This window comes from Argopecten irradians, chromosome 1 (genome assembly GCF_041381155.1).
Source record: "Argopecten irradians isolate NY chromosome 1, Ai_NY, whole genome shotgun sequence".
Classification (NCBI taxonomy): Eukaryota; Metazoa; Mollusca; class Bivalvia; order Pectinida; family Pectinidae; genus Argopecten; species Argopecten irradians.
The window spans coordinates 53,413,496-53,427,492 of record NC_091134.1 but is presented as its reverse complement, the minus strand read 5'-3'; the positions used below and the strand labels follow the sequence as shown (position 1 = coordinate 53,427,492).

At 34.4% G+C, this 13,997-nt stretch overlaps 1 protein-coding gene across 3 annotated transcripts in view; it reads left to right on the top strand.

Annotated features, from left to right (window-relative positions):
* Positions 1 to 13,997, top strand: part of LOC138333102 (uncharacterized) — a 55,129-nt gene that overhangs the window by 31,369 nt on the left and 9,763 nt on the right. For all 3 annotated transcript variants that reach the window (XM_069281249.1, XM_069281238.1, XM_069281244.1), the window contains exons 2-9: positions 714 to 888; positions 1,291 to 1,386; positions 4,967 to 5,047; positions 5,332 to 6,129; positions 7,710 to 7,854; positions 12,495 to 12,570; positions 12,956 to 13,183; positions 13,807 to 13,891. In XM_069281249.1, coding sequence (XP_069137350.1) covers positions 714 to 888; positions 1,291 to 1,386; positions 4,967 to 5,047; positions 5,332 to 6,129; positions 7,710 to 7,854; positions 12,495 to 12,570; positions 12,956 to 13,183; positions 13,807 to 13,891 — 1,684 coding nt within the window. The remainder of the gene's footprint in view (positions 1 to 713; positions 889 to 1,290; positions 1,387 to 4,966; positions 5,048 to 5,331; positions 6,130 to 7,709; positions 7,855 to 12,494; positions 12,571 to 12,955; positions 13,184 to 13,806; positions 13,892 to 13,997) is intronic.

Here is a 13,997-nt window from a genome sequence, read left to right as displayed (position 1 = left end):
TTCATTGTTTTAGATTAGTAATTGAACTTCTATACATGGTCATGATTATTGTAATCAACCCTCTGTGATATCATTGTAATCAATTTTGGATTTCCTTTGTATATAAAAACTGCAATTAAAGATGCTCCATCGCTGACAAATAGTATTTTTTCACTATCAAAAACAGGAGCAGACGATTTAGTATTTTTCTTCAGTTACAAAAGTTACTTACTTTAGACCATTACCACCATTGAAAAGTTTGAGCTCCTAATTTTACATTAAGTTAAAATTTAAAAAAAATGATTAATTGCATCCCGAAAAAATTCCGTGTCACTATATCCTATATGGAATGAAATAGTGATTGCGCATGCACCAAAGGCAAAATGAATTATTTCATTATATTTTTCGTGTTAATTAGACAGATATATACACGATTACACGCCAATTATTATTCAAATGATGAATGCCATTTATGCTCTGTCGGCGGTGGAGCATCTTTAATGTAGTCATTAGAATATTAAATCGTTTTTGGATTTCCATAAAAATGAAAAACTACTATTCATACTATGTATTACTTGGAAGAGATCTGCACTGTATAATGATATTGACAATTGTGGATTTATGATGTGGAGTTATTTGTTACTGTCAAGTAAAGATTCTTATGTGATTGATAGTGTGATTGTAATGATTGGAGACAATTGTAACAACTTTAATTCAATTCTGTGTCATTACAGTTGGAATCCCAAGAAGATGCCAAGTTAAGTAAAGTTTTGTCCAAACAAAAACTGCACCAACAAGAGCTGACGAAATCCCATCAGTCTACTTATTCACAGGATCTGTCCTTCTCCTCTACACAGAGTACCCTAAACGATCTGTCAGGCACCGGACTCTCCAACACCCTCACCCAAGGTAGGTAGACGGCCGCTCTATCCCTTTCTCTTGTGTTTAATTTGAAATCATGCGCTCTGTATGAAAGTTTTACTTACCTTGGTGGGCTACCAGGTATTTGGAAACTTTTTGAGACTTGCTGACTCATTGAAGGAGCTGTATTTGAGATTTACATCAGAAAATGTTTTCATCACATTTTGCACAAACTTTGTTCTGTGTTATCATGCTCCAGGAAATCTTTTACTTCCTATTTGAGACATGCTTTTAGTCATCAATTTATTTCTTTATACAAGTGTTTCTTATATTGAAATAAATAAATAGACGATACTGTATGTCACTGTATAAAAGTCGGTTTGTAGAATTTGACATTTGTGTTACAATTTGTATTAAAGATATCCCTGCACATGTCCATGACTTTTTCAGATACAAGTGTAGTGTATAAGAAACCAGTGAGAGCGTCCTCCGACGTCAGCCACAACTCTTACAACAGACAGCCTGTTAGGGCCTGGACCACTGGGGGTGAGTCGTCAGAATTCTGGTGGCATAGTGGTTAGTGTGTCTTCATCGGACAGACCAGGTGGTTACAGAATCTGACATTCTATCACTTGTTCTCTTGGGTGTTGGAAACTTGCATAAAGCAGTTGATAGTTACTGCCCTGTAGGTCTGTGATTTTTCTCTGGGTACTCCATCCTTCCTCCACCACTAAAATCTAGCACCCTATAACTCATTCATCCATGAAGACACATTTGGACTCTTTAGAACATTTTCCATTTAGAAAAAAAGTTAACCAAAGAAAATTTCTGGATGGATTAATGATGACGTTAATATTTCAGGAACATCACTTTCTCTTAATTCCTGCAAGTTAATTTGAAAGTAATTTTGTCCATAAATAAGGAATTAATTCTCTGAACAATGCAGGTTAACATATTAATTTAAACTGCATTGTGCTAACTGGTCTGTGTGTTGGTTGTAAAGTGTAAAATGGTGGAACTGTAGATTTGATATAAAGTCTGAAATCTACCAAATTTCTGTTCACTTCCACCTACAGAGTTCTGTAATGTTGGCCTCCAAACATGTCTGAACCCTTAATGTCAATAAAAACCTCAGGCATGTCCTAAATTTAGGCTATTATTAGTGCCATGTCTACTAATTTACACTCCACTCTCAGCAAATACAGGGTAAATACCGTCAGCCTGGTATTGAACATTTACAGGTCAAGAGTGTGTCAGGTTAAATGGGTAAAATCAACAAGGCATTACACATAAAACATGAAGGTATTCATACAAATATTATAGAGACACATAAAACATACAGATATTGATACAAATATTATACAGACACATAAAACATACAGATATTGATACAAATGTTATACAGACACATAAAACATACAGATATAGATACAAATTTTATAGAGACACATAAAACATACAGATATTGATACAAATATTATATACACACACATAAAACATACAGATATTGATACAAATATTATAGAGACACATAAAACATACAGATATTGATACAAATATTATATACACACACATAAAAAATACAGATATTGATACAAATGTTATACACACACATAAAACATACAGATATTGATACAAATGTTATACACACACATAAAACATACAGATATTGATACAAATATTATACACACACATAAAACATACAGATATTGATACAAATTTTATAGAGACATATAAAACATACAGATATTGATACAAATATTATAGAGACACATAAAACACACAGATATTGATACAAATATTATAGAGACACATAAAACACACAGATATTGATACAAATTTTATAGAGACACATAAAACATACAGATATTGACACAAATATTATAGAGACACATAAAACACACAGATATTGATACAAATATTATAGAGACACATAAAACATACAGATATTGATACAAATATTATAGAGACACATAAAACATACAGATATTGATACAAATATTATAGAGACACATAAAACATACAGATATTGATACAAATATTATAGAGACACATAAAACATACAGATATTGATACAAATATTATAGAGACACATAAAACACACAGATATTGATACAAATTTTATAGAGACACATAAAACATACAGATATTGATACCAATATTATACAGACACATAAAACATACAGATATTGATACAAATATCATACAGACACATAAAACATACAGATATTGATACCAATATTATACAGACACATAAAACATACAGATAGTGATACAAATATTATATACAATGTATTGTGGTGATTGGTGAGGACAGAGAACTATGTGACGTCACCAGTATTGAATAACCCATGACAGTTATAGAGCCATTATTTTAAATCATTTCAATTGATGCAAATTCAGATATCCCAATACTTTATTGACATTTAACTAACCAGTTGCATTAATATCAAGTGAGGCTGTAACGCTTGTGAAAAAGAATGGCGTTTCTTTGTTCTTGTTGAATTAGGATTGGCAGTCATGGTTTTAGAGTTGGGTAAGGTTATCATTGTAGTAGCTGGTGGCTGCCTCAGTGAACAATAAACATCAATGGACCTTACATAAAGTCACAGATCTAGTCAATAAAGGTTGCCTAGACTGCTGGATACTAGGATTTAGGAAACCTTGATATGATTACAGTGGACCTTCGATAATCTGGACACTTACATCTCAAGCACAAACCATCTCTTCCACGACATTTCCATCCAAATTGTTAATTTTTTGGGATTATCAGAGTCCATTGGACAACTACTTCAACTGAATTGTTGACATCTCTGATTGGTTTAGATATTGGTTTATAGAGTTTAATGATTATTCCTCAAGTTTTCAGGTTTATAACAGCCCACAGGAAGGATATCTGTGTACATGTATATAACAGCCCACGGGGGAGATATCTGTGTACATGTATATAACAGCCCACAGGGGAGATATCTGTGTACATGTATATAACAGCCCACAGGGGAGATATCTGGGTACATGTATATAACAGCCCACAGGGGAGATATCTGTGTACATGTATATAACAGCCCACAGGGGAGATATCTGTGTACATGTATATAACAGCCCACAGGGGAGATATCTGTGTACATGTATATAACAGCCCACGGGGGAGATATCTGTGTACATGTATATAACAGCCCACAGGGGAGATATCTGTGTACATGTATATAACAGCCCACAGGGGAGATATCTGTGTACATGTATATAACAGCCCACAGGGGAGATATCTGTGTACATGTATATAACAGCCCACGGGGGAGATATCTGTGTACATGTATATAACAGCCCACAGGGGAGATATCTGTGTACATGTATATAACAGCCCACAGGGGAGATATCTGTGTACATGTATATAACAGCCCACAGGGGAGATATCTGTGTACATGTATATAACAGCCCACAGGGGAGATATCTGTGTACATGTATATAACTGCCCACAGGGGAGATATCTGTGTACATGTATATAACAGCCCACAGGGGAGATATCTGGGTACATATTGATTGCTGATTAATATATCTTAAATTACACAAATCCTATTATAGAAGTTTTAGTTCATCTGTACTTTGAACTCGGTTGTTTTAATTATATATGATATTTACCTGGTATTTCATAGTTCTTTTCAGTTGAAATTTATAAATCAATACATGTACAGTAAATAATGTAACAGTTTCCTAAATTGGTCAGAAATGTAAACAAAATTAATCTTTGAAATAATCACAAGAACTGAAAATATCGTATTTTGATTAATTAGAAGATATCCCTGGTATTATTTAACTAAAATTTTCATAATTTAAATAATAATTATTTGAACAATAAGGTTTAGGAGCTAGTATCTTCATTTATCTAGATGTAAGTTTGTTAACAATCAAAAACACAGTTCAATAACTCCATAACACTCAACCATCTTGGCGTTGTGCCATTACTGGTGCTTATTGTGGGTATCCCCTATAAAGCTAACGTCACACCACATTCCAGTGTTAATCCGTAATGTGGTCAGTTGGTTTTTTAATCTCAAGACTTACATGACTTAATTGTAAGATCAGTACATAGAAACTGGGAGTAATTAAAACTTGATTTTATTGGCAGGAGGATACAATGATGTGAGTAGAGACAGTCACATAGCTACGCAATGTAGTGACCTCAACATACAAGAGCTGACCTCTGATGGTACGTCTATTTATAGGAATGATGACATATTCTATTGCAATAACTATAAATTTGTACTGCTATAAGTATGTCTATCGTTAATCTTAATCTAAATCTTAAAGTGTCTTTCTCTCCTCTGAATATTATTTTCAGACCCGGGTATGTACAGAAAAGTAAAATTTTGTTTATGTAATTTTACTTCAATTTTCCAACACAAACTCTATATAAATATATCTATATTTAACGAATTGGTATTATTTTTACATCAATAAAAAGAGTATTTGACCATTCGTTGTTGTTTTCAGATTATGACACCAGAAGTCAGACAAGTCTATTGGAATCGGAATCCATTTATCTGCCGATTTCTGAGGCGAATACTTCAAGTAGTCGTCCAATGACAGCCCCTGTTATATCTGGCCATTCACCGGCCGCCAACTATCTGGCCCACAGAGATAACCGGCCAGCCACAATGATGGAAACGCGGTACGAAGCCTACAACAACCGACCAATCAAACCCATGAATACAGAGGTCCTTAAAGGGCTCCTCAAACCCAAGTTTGATTACTCGCCCCCTCAGCAGTCGGGGAATGAACCGGCCATTGGAGCTAAAAAGAAAACTCCACCAACTGCTCAGGCTCACGACTACGATACAAGTCAGGAAGTCTCGCAAATAGAACAGATTCTAAACCCGCCAAAAGACGATGTTCCTTCCGAGAATGTGAGTCAGATTAAGGAAGTCGCTGAGAAAAAATCAAGGAAGGGATCAGGGTCGTCAGTGAAGATAGGTGCTACACAGAAAAACACAAAAAATACCTCGCAAAGTACACATAAAGTGACGGAGAATATCGGGACAAAAAGTAACATTCCGATATCAAAGGGAGGTAATGTGACACGGACACACTCCGACTACCTCCCGGGGAAATACGCTGCCACCGTGAGGAAGGTTAGTGGTGAAAACCTGGCCGACAAACGTACAAAGGCACATCTATCACAAAAATTACATGTGTCAGATAAAAGTGATGGTGTGAAAACAAGTGTGAAGGATTCGGGCGTGTATTCCCGCCCTGTCAGTGACGCAGTACTGCCGGACTACAGCTCTGAAGGTAATATTGTCTTGTGGTATATAACTTAAAAATAAAAAGCTAGTATTGTCATTTTTCTTTCCAATTATATAAAGATCGATACATGTACATCAAATGAAAAATGTGTATGGAGACAATAAGTGATCATAAAGATTTGGTAGGGAGAAAAATTTCTCAAATGAAGGCTTTAGTTTTTGTGAGTGACAGAATTATTTTTGATTAACAGTTTAAAGATGCTATTTAAACTTTGATAATGATTGATGATTTTTTCTACCTTTTGAAAAGAAAAACTTCTGGTGTAAAACTTTTCATATGCATATCTGAAAAATAATGCATGAAACATTCTCCAAATTGATAGATTATAGTTTTTGGCTAAAATTTCCTTGTTAGTAGTTTTGTCTTTGGCTGTGTCAAGGAAACGTCATTTTATCTTATATAAAAATCTTTTTTAAGCATATTTTTTTCAGTTGATACGCTCTTGTAAACAAACCAAGTTTCAGAATAAGGCAGTACTAACTCAAACCCACTAGGTCTGGTATGCAGTAAATATCGATAATCAGGTTTTAAAATCTAGAAAGAAAAGAAAAAGATTTAAAATGCAAATGTATGCGGCCAACTTTGTAAGCCTATTATTATAAATAGCTCTATTTTACTCCAATTTGCATTAAAAATTTTGAGAAATAGTTTATGTATACAGAACAGGTTAGTGTTTACGTTAACAAGCGCCAATTTTAAGGCTTTAAATAACTTAAGGATTAAATGATTAACAATATTTACACAACTATTTCAGATTAGCAAGCTTAAGCGAGGTTTTGAGTTACTTAATTTTTTGCCCCTGATATTTGATTACCTCATGCCTACTCAATAGTCTTATATATACACACACACACAAATCCTCTTTCTCCAACATTATAATGAGCTAGGATCTATCATTGGTTGGTAACATTACATGTTATGTCCCCTAAAAAGACAAATACACTGCGCTGTTTGACTGATTTGGAATTGTCTATTTACTGCTAAAGGTAAGACAGGTATTTTTGATGAGAAGCAGTATTTCATTATGTATGTCAATGCGTTTTACTACTATATACTCTTTGTTGTACTGGTTCTATGAAAAATTACATGCAAAGAATGATAGAATATTTTGCATAAACTTATCTTTCAGTTAAATAATGAAGCAATATACATGTTGAAAGTTAACATCTTTTGTTAATCCAACTTTCTTAGTTTACAATTATAAAAGGAAACAAAATAATGGAAATGCTGAAATTTTACAACAATGAAAATTATTTGATTTTTAAGTACCAGGCAGAGCTAGCTATAGGTAATTATATTAAGTATACATTACTAGCTAAATAGGTTGTTGAGTTTCGGCTGTAAAACTTTGATATTTTCAAAAAAGGTTACCCTCATCACCATCTTTTTTCACCTGCTGTATCGACATTCATTGGTATAGTATCAATAATTCATGTCTGGGTACGTTTTGCTCTAGGTTATGGAAATTGGCACACAGACTGATTGTACATATGTATATAGCCACATAAGATATTTACAGTATAACCAGTAGAGTTATAGAACTCTTTTTATCTTTTTTTGTTTAGATCACAAAGCTGCAGTTATGATTCAGTCTGTGTGGAGAGGGTACCGCGTGCGGTGCAAGGACTCAGAAGCAGTGTCTGTTCGGAAGGAGATCCGCGCCCGCAGGGCTGAAGACCATATTGTATTGTTACGTTCAGAACTTGACAGGTATGGTGGAAAAGCATTAAAGATTGGAGAGGTTGGGGTATAATAACATTAATCAAGTAACCTAATAGTGACAAGATAAATTTATAGTTACTATCATTTATTGATAAAAACTACATATTGTCAAATGGGCCATGGTAGCCGAGTGGTTAAGTTGTATTGCTGCTAATTTTACTGTAACGATATGTAACTTAAACATTTGATATTTAAACATTGACATGTAACTTGATGATTTAGCTCCCCAAAAGCATATGTAGGCCTATTAGAGAGCCGAAATCTAGGAATCATATATTCCTGGTTTTGAATAAAGCGCCTTCAATCACCGCCATGTTCAGTGACTTCGGGTTTTGTCGGATTCCTAATCGTATCACGTGACTGACGTTCGACACAACCTGCACATAGTGAGCCAGTTAACTAGCGTAAGCACACATGTGTTTGTTTACGTTTTCCTTCTGGCTTATATGAGCAAATCATGCTGATATATGTCCACAGATTGAGTATTTGAAACATCCAATTTACACATTACCGTAAAATGTTGTGTGTATCAAATATTGTAATGTGCGAGCATTATTTTCTTTGTAGACAGAATCTGATGAGGTCGACCACATGTTTTGTTTATGAAAAATTGTTGATATTTTCTCTTGGTTTCACAACTCTCGTTTTACGTGTGCACGTTAAAAAGATTTTTTACTTACGTGTGCACGTTAAAAAGATTTTTTACTTTTATAATTAAAGATACTCCCAGTGCTGCAACTTTATAAAAAGTGGTAAAATTAGAAAGTTTAAACCTTAGGCAGATGGAGAAAAATATGTAGAACACTTAAACAGTTTTCACTATGACCAAAAGAGCGAAAGTTATAGACCATACAACTTTAATATGTCCCGTATATCATATATCACTACAAGTCCTCCATCTCTAGGTCCCAATTTCAAATCCCATGTCAGGGCCAGTTGCCAGGTACTGACTGCAGGTTGGTTGTTTCTCTCCTGGTACTACGACTTTCCTCCATTACAGGTATCAATGCCTGCCACTTTCTTAAATGACGTTTAAAGGACGTTAAACTGATCAAAACAAACCAAACCGTTGTTGTAACCGTTGATAGATATTGGGGATACTAAGATTAGATAGATCATAGTTGGAGAATAGATATTGGGGATACTAAGATTAGATAGATAGATATTGGGGATACTAAGATTAGATAGATAGATATTGGGGATACTAAGATTAGATAGATAGATAGATACTAAGATATAGATGGGGAATATACTAAGATTAGATAGATAGATATTGGGGATACTAAGATTAGATAGATCATAGTTGGAGAATAGATATTGGGGATACTAAGATTAGATAGATAGATATTGGGGATACTAAGATTAGATAGATAGATATTGGGGATACTAAGATTAGATAGATAGATATTGGGGATACTAAGATTAGATAGATAGATATTGGGGATACTAAGATTAGATAGATAGATATTAGAGAATAGATATTGGGGATACTAAGATTAGATAGATAGATAGATAGATATTGGGGATACTAAGATTAGATAGATAGATATTGGGGATACTAAGATTAGATAGATAGATATTGGGGATACTAAGATTAGATAGATAGATATTGGGGATACAAAGATTAGATAGATCATGGTTAGAGAATAAACAGTTTTGTACTATATGGTACCATAATGCCATGAAGTGCAAATGTTTTGTGGTGAGGTATGATTGTTCTCTTTATGGAAGTGGTCAATTAAATGTGTTTATGATAATTGTGTACTTATAAGTCTGTAACTGACCTCTGCTAGCTAATATGTCAAGGACAATCACCTGAGCAATCTGTCACTGCAAACTTTTGTTCTGTAAATATTGCTTCTGTATTTGATACAAATGAACAAAAGCCCTGGGTAGTTTACGGTCTTTAAACATTGGGTTCAAACGACTTAGTGTTATTGACTCTGAAATGTTTCTTTGAGTTCTGAATGATTTGTGAACTATTTGTCATTTCACCTGTGGTGTAGTTTGAGTTCAGTATTTTCACATAAATTATATAACAGATAGGTTAATTATGTAGTGCTACATAGGATAGGTCCATTTGTACAATGCCTGTCTATCTATCGGAACATACCGGGTACTTGGGTGTGTATTTTGGCAGGGCTACACCGTGATATATGTTATTTTTTAAAGGATTGTATTAGAATAAAAAGTATAAATTGCGCTTATCAGCAGGTAAAATACATAAACTGTCTGATAAATCGCTTACCGTTGCAGTGGCATGTTACAAGTGGTAAAAAAATAGTAAAATAAATTGAATGTTAGAGGATTTAGATTAGTGGAATGACATAATAGAACAGATATGGGGAAAAAATCGGTAACCTTGAGTATGAAATGTAGGGAATGACAGCAGCCATGTTTCTGGAGTACAGTGGGTAGGTTGTAGGTACAAGGTGTCTCTGGCTGTCTGCCAGTATTGGAAATTATTTATTTATTTTGTACTAAATAGGTTCAGTCCTGAATAATAGAGAGAAAAAAAGTTCATAAATCCGGTTAGTTGTACAGCTATGCAACATAGATATAGATGCTATGTGCATTTAATTAAGTTAAATACCCCCTATAACGATTACTCTTTGATGACTTCTCTGATGAGTCATTCTTCTCCCATCTTGCTACAAAATATTTCTTTTTGAAATATTACATAAAGTTTGGAACTATAAGTTGCAGATAATTCATTATGATTAAATGCAGTCATCACTTAAATTGTTTGTCTATTTAGAATACCTAAAGTAGGTCACTATGACCTACAATTTGACCTTTGACCCATATATTAGAAAAAAATGTGTCATGTGCATCTTGGGCTTATTTAAAGTCATGCCTTCATCTATGTTAGACTTGGTAATTTATCATAGTTTGCGTTGATTGACATCAAAGTCAGTGTCATTTAGCTAGGGAAGTTCTAGGTAAATAATGTGAAGGAAAGTCAGAGTACTTGGTAATAAACTTCTGACCTACAGTCAGTGCCTAGAAAATGTTCCTCATGGGCTTCACTTGCAACCAAGAAGAGGTAGATTGTCGGAAAACCTAATCCCTGGGCCATTGTAGCCCTTTGGTAATTTATTAAATTGTCTTAAATTATTTAACAAAATATTGCACTTGACCAGTATCACACCCATCAGAATAAAAGTGACTGTACTGTACTGAATGCACAGACAGACCAGTGACGTAATAAATTGAATGGTTTCATAATTAAAAAAAGTCTGAAACATTTTGATTTCAATAAAAAATACTAATTGTTGTACAGCTATTAAATATCTATTTCCTTTAATGGTTATTTGGTTTTATTCTGGGCGATATTTAAAAGTGTCCCATGAAAGCTGTTTAAATAGTTTATAAACTTGATGGATTCCTTTAATCAATCGATATACCTAAAATCAACATGTTTTGTAAGGCTTTTTGGTAGCATATCCTCCAATGGTAGTGTAAATACAACTAAATAGGTAGTAAGCTAATTATTTGTCTAAATGGAGGTTGGGGGCACTTCAATGATGTCAAATAGTCTCATATTTAACAGTTCTAATGATTTTTGTGTCAACATCAGGATATATAACAAATAGCATGAATTGTACCAGAAAAATGTCAGTTGTTATCAGTATTTAATGATAAATCTTTGTGACCCAAATTTGTGTCTTTAAGATTATAGACACTGAACAGCACAACCATTCGGTCACTTTGAGCAAATCAGTTGTCCTACTCCTTTCATGCTAACGTAATACTAGAGCAGTCAAGCTTCTACTTTTATAGACTGAACTGGCCCTCGAGACAGGGGACAGAATTCAAAAGTGATGCACTCAACTCATTTGTGTCAAGGGAGATGTTAGACTAGGAAAACAGTTTGGACTAACAGAAATGATCAGCTAGAAATAGATGGGTCAGAACTGATGCAGTGTGTCCCTTAGTAAGATAATTAACAAAATTGGTTCACAATTATTATTAATTAAGACTCCACCTAAATTGACCTATACATGGTAGGCTATCACATAATCAGAAGTTAACAAAATCTATAAAGCTTTAGTAATATTCATATCTTATATACATGAAAGAAGGGGGAACAGCATGTCCACCTGAATACTACATTTATGTCCTCTATGTCATCAAATAGAGAGAAGTGTATAAGTCAGTAGGTCAGTCATCAGTAGTGTACAAGTCAGTAGGTCAGTCATCAGAAGTGTACAAGTCAGTAGGTCAGTCATCAGAAGTGTACAAGTCAGTAGGTCAGTCATCAGAAGTGTACAAGTCAGTAGGTCAGTCATCAGATCCTAGTGTGGTTTGACCTTGTCCTATATATTGTATATTGTTATTTATTAGTACATCAATCAAAAAGTTATGATTTACAATTCCAATATATAAACTGATTATCAGGAAAAGATGCAAGTAAGGGTTAGGGGTATTGGTGGGGTACCTTAGAGTTACCCGGTACTAGCCTGTCCATGTATAATCTAGTGTTATATTGTATAATGGCAGGATTAGAGTTTTTTTACTCTGAATGTGTTTTGTTGTAGGGTAAGAATAAAAACAAACATTTTGAACTAGATTTATCTGGTGAAATGTTTCACACCTGATAATGATTTCTACTGTGTGTGTTTTAGGCAAAAGAAGCTGTATGATGAGGAGAAACACCTACGGTCTCTACAAATGGAGGCCATCCGATTCCTCTGGAAGGAGGTACGTACCATTTAGTGTGTAAGAGATTTATGCAGGGGATGCTTAACACTTACTTAGTGGAAAGCATTTCTTTTCCTGGTTAATCAGTATATTTGATACATTATTTCACTATATTCCTAGGCTATGCTCAATCTCCATTCCTATTAACTTCTTACTTATATTGTTGGTAAACGTTGCTGAAATTGAAGTAATGCATTTTATCAAACAAACATTTTCATCTTTATTTTGTGAAAATAGCAGATTTAATGTATTGCTTTAAGAAAATGTATTGTTTGTAGAAGTTGGTCTTTAAAAATTCCATCTTTGTAACCCAGCAAAATGATCATTTTACTGACTGAACCTGAAACAAGCTGTCTTCTTATCAGTGATCTCTCTGTTCCACCAGGTCCAGTCCTTACAGCATTGGAAGTCTGAGGTTCTCACATCACAGTCTTTCAAGGGCACGCTCGACTCGACCCGAGGAACAGACGACAGCTCGTATAACTATAGCCAGGAGATCCAGAACACCCTCCAAAGAATGGACTATCTAAATTCAGGTCATGGCACAGTCCCAGAAATAGACCCAGAAAAACACAGACAGCTTGAGAAAACGTGTGCAAATCTGCAAAACCAGGTAGGTTTGACTACAGGATACAAGTAAAGCTTCTACATATACTTCTACATATAAGAGGTTTGCACCAAAATGAAATTCAAAATTCTAAGTGGATACTGCAAAAACGATGGAACATATTTTGCTTCAGTGAAGAATTTGGCTGCCCAGTTCTGGACAATTAAAGCTGCATACTGACCAGCCAAACTGCTACACTCAGTAAAATATCACTGTCCATGGTGTAGACCCATGCTAAGATTATTCCAATCAAGTATATAGGGATGTTTGCTTCAAATCTTTCTGGTCAGCATGGGGTTTGCCAAGCGCTGACAGTCTAAAATCATTTTCCTGAGTTGAAAAATCTACTTCTACTTTACAAACACATCTTTACTTTTTTCTCCTATACTGTACATAAAACAACATAATACTATACCTACAGTTGATATGAATCATTTCCACCCTGTTGTCATTACAGGACTATCAAACAGTAGAGTTAATGTTGATGAAATTAGCGACATTATTGTACCATGGTTGTATCTCGTGTATTGATATTGCTATACCATTGTTAGGATATGTAAACTGTATTGTGTGTGACCTGTCCTGAAAAGTCTATGAACTTATCACCCAGTGTTTTAATTCTGTTTCAGGTGTCCCAGCTTCAGACAGCCCTACAGTCTGTTTCCAGTGTTGTGTTCCAAAGTAGCTTATTTTCTGGTGGCAATGATACCACAGGTTAGTAGTTTCTCATGTCCTCCTTCGAATGTGATTTGTAAAAAGTTTAAATTTGCCACTGGCCTTTCATTTGCTTTGGAAAATATCTACCAAAGTTGATTTTTGT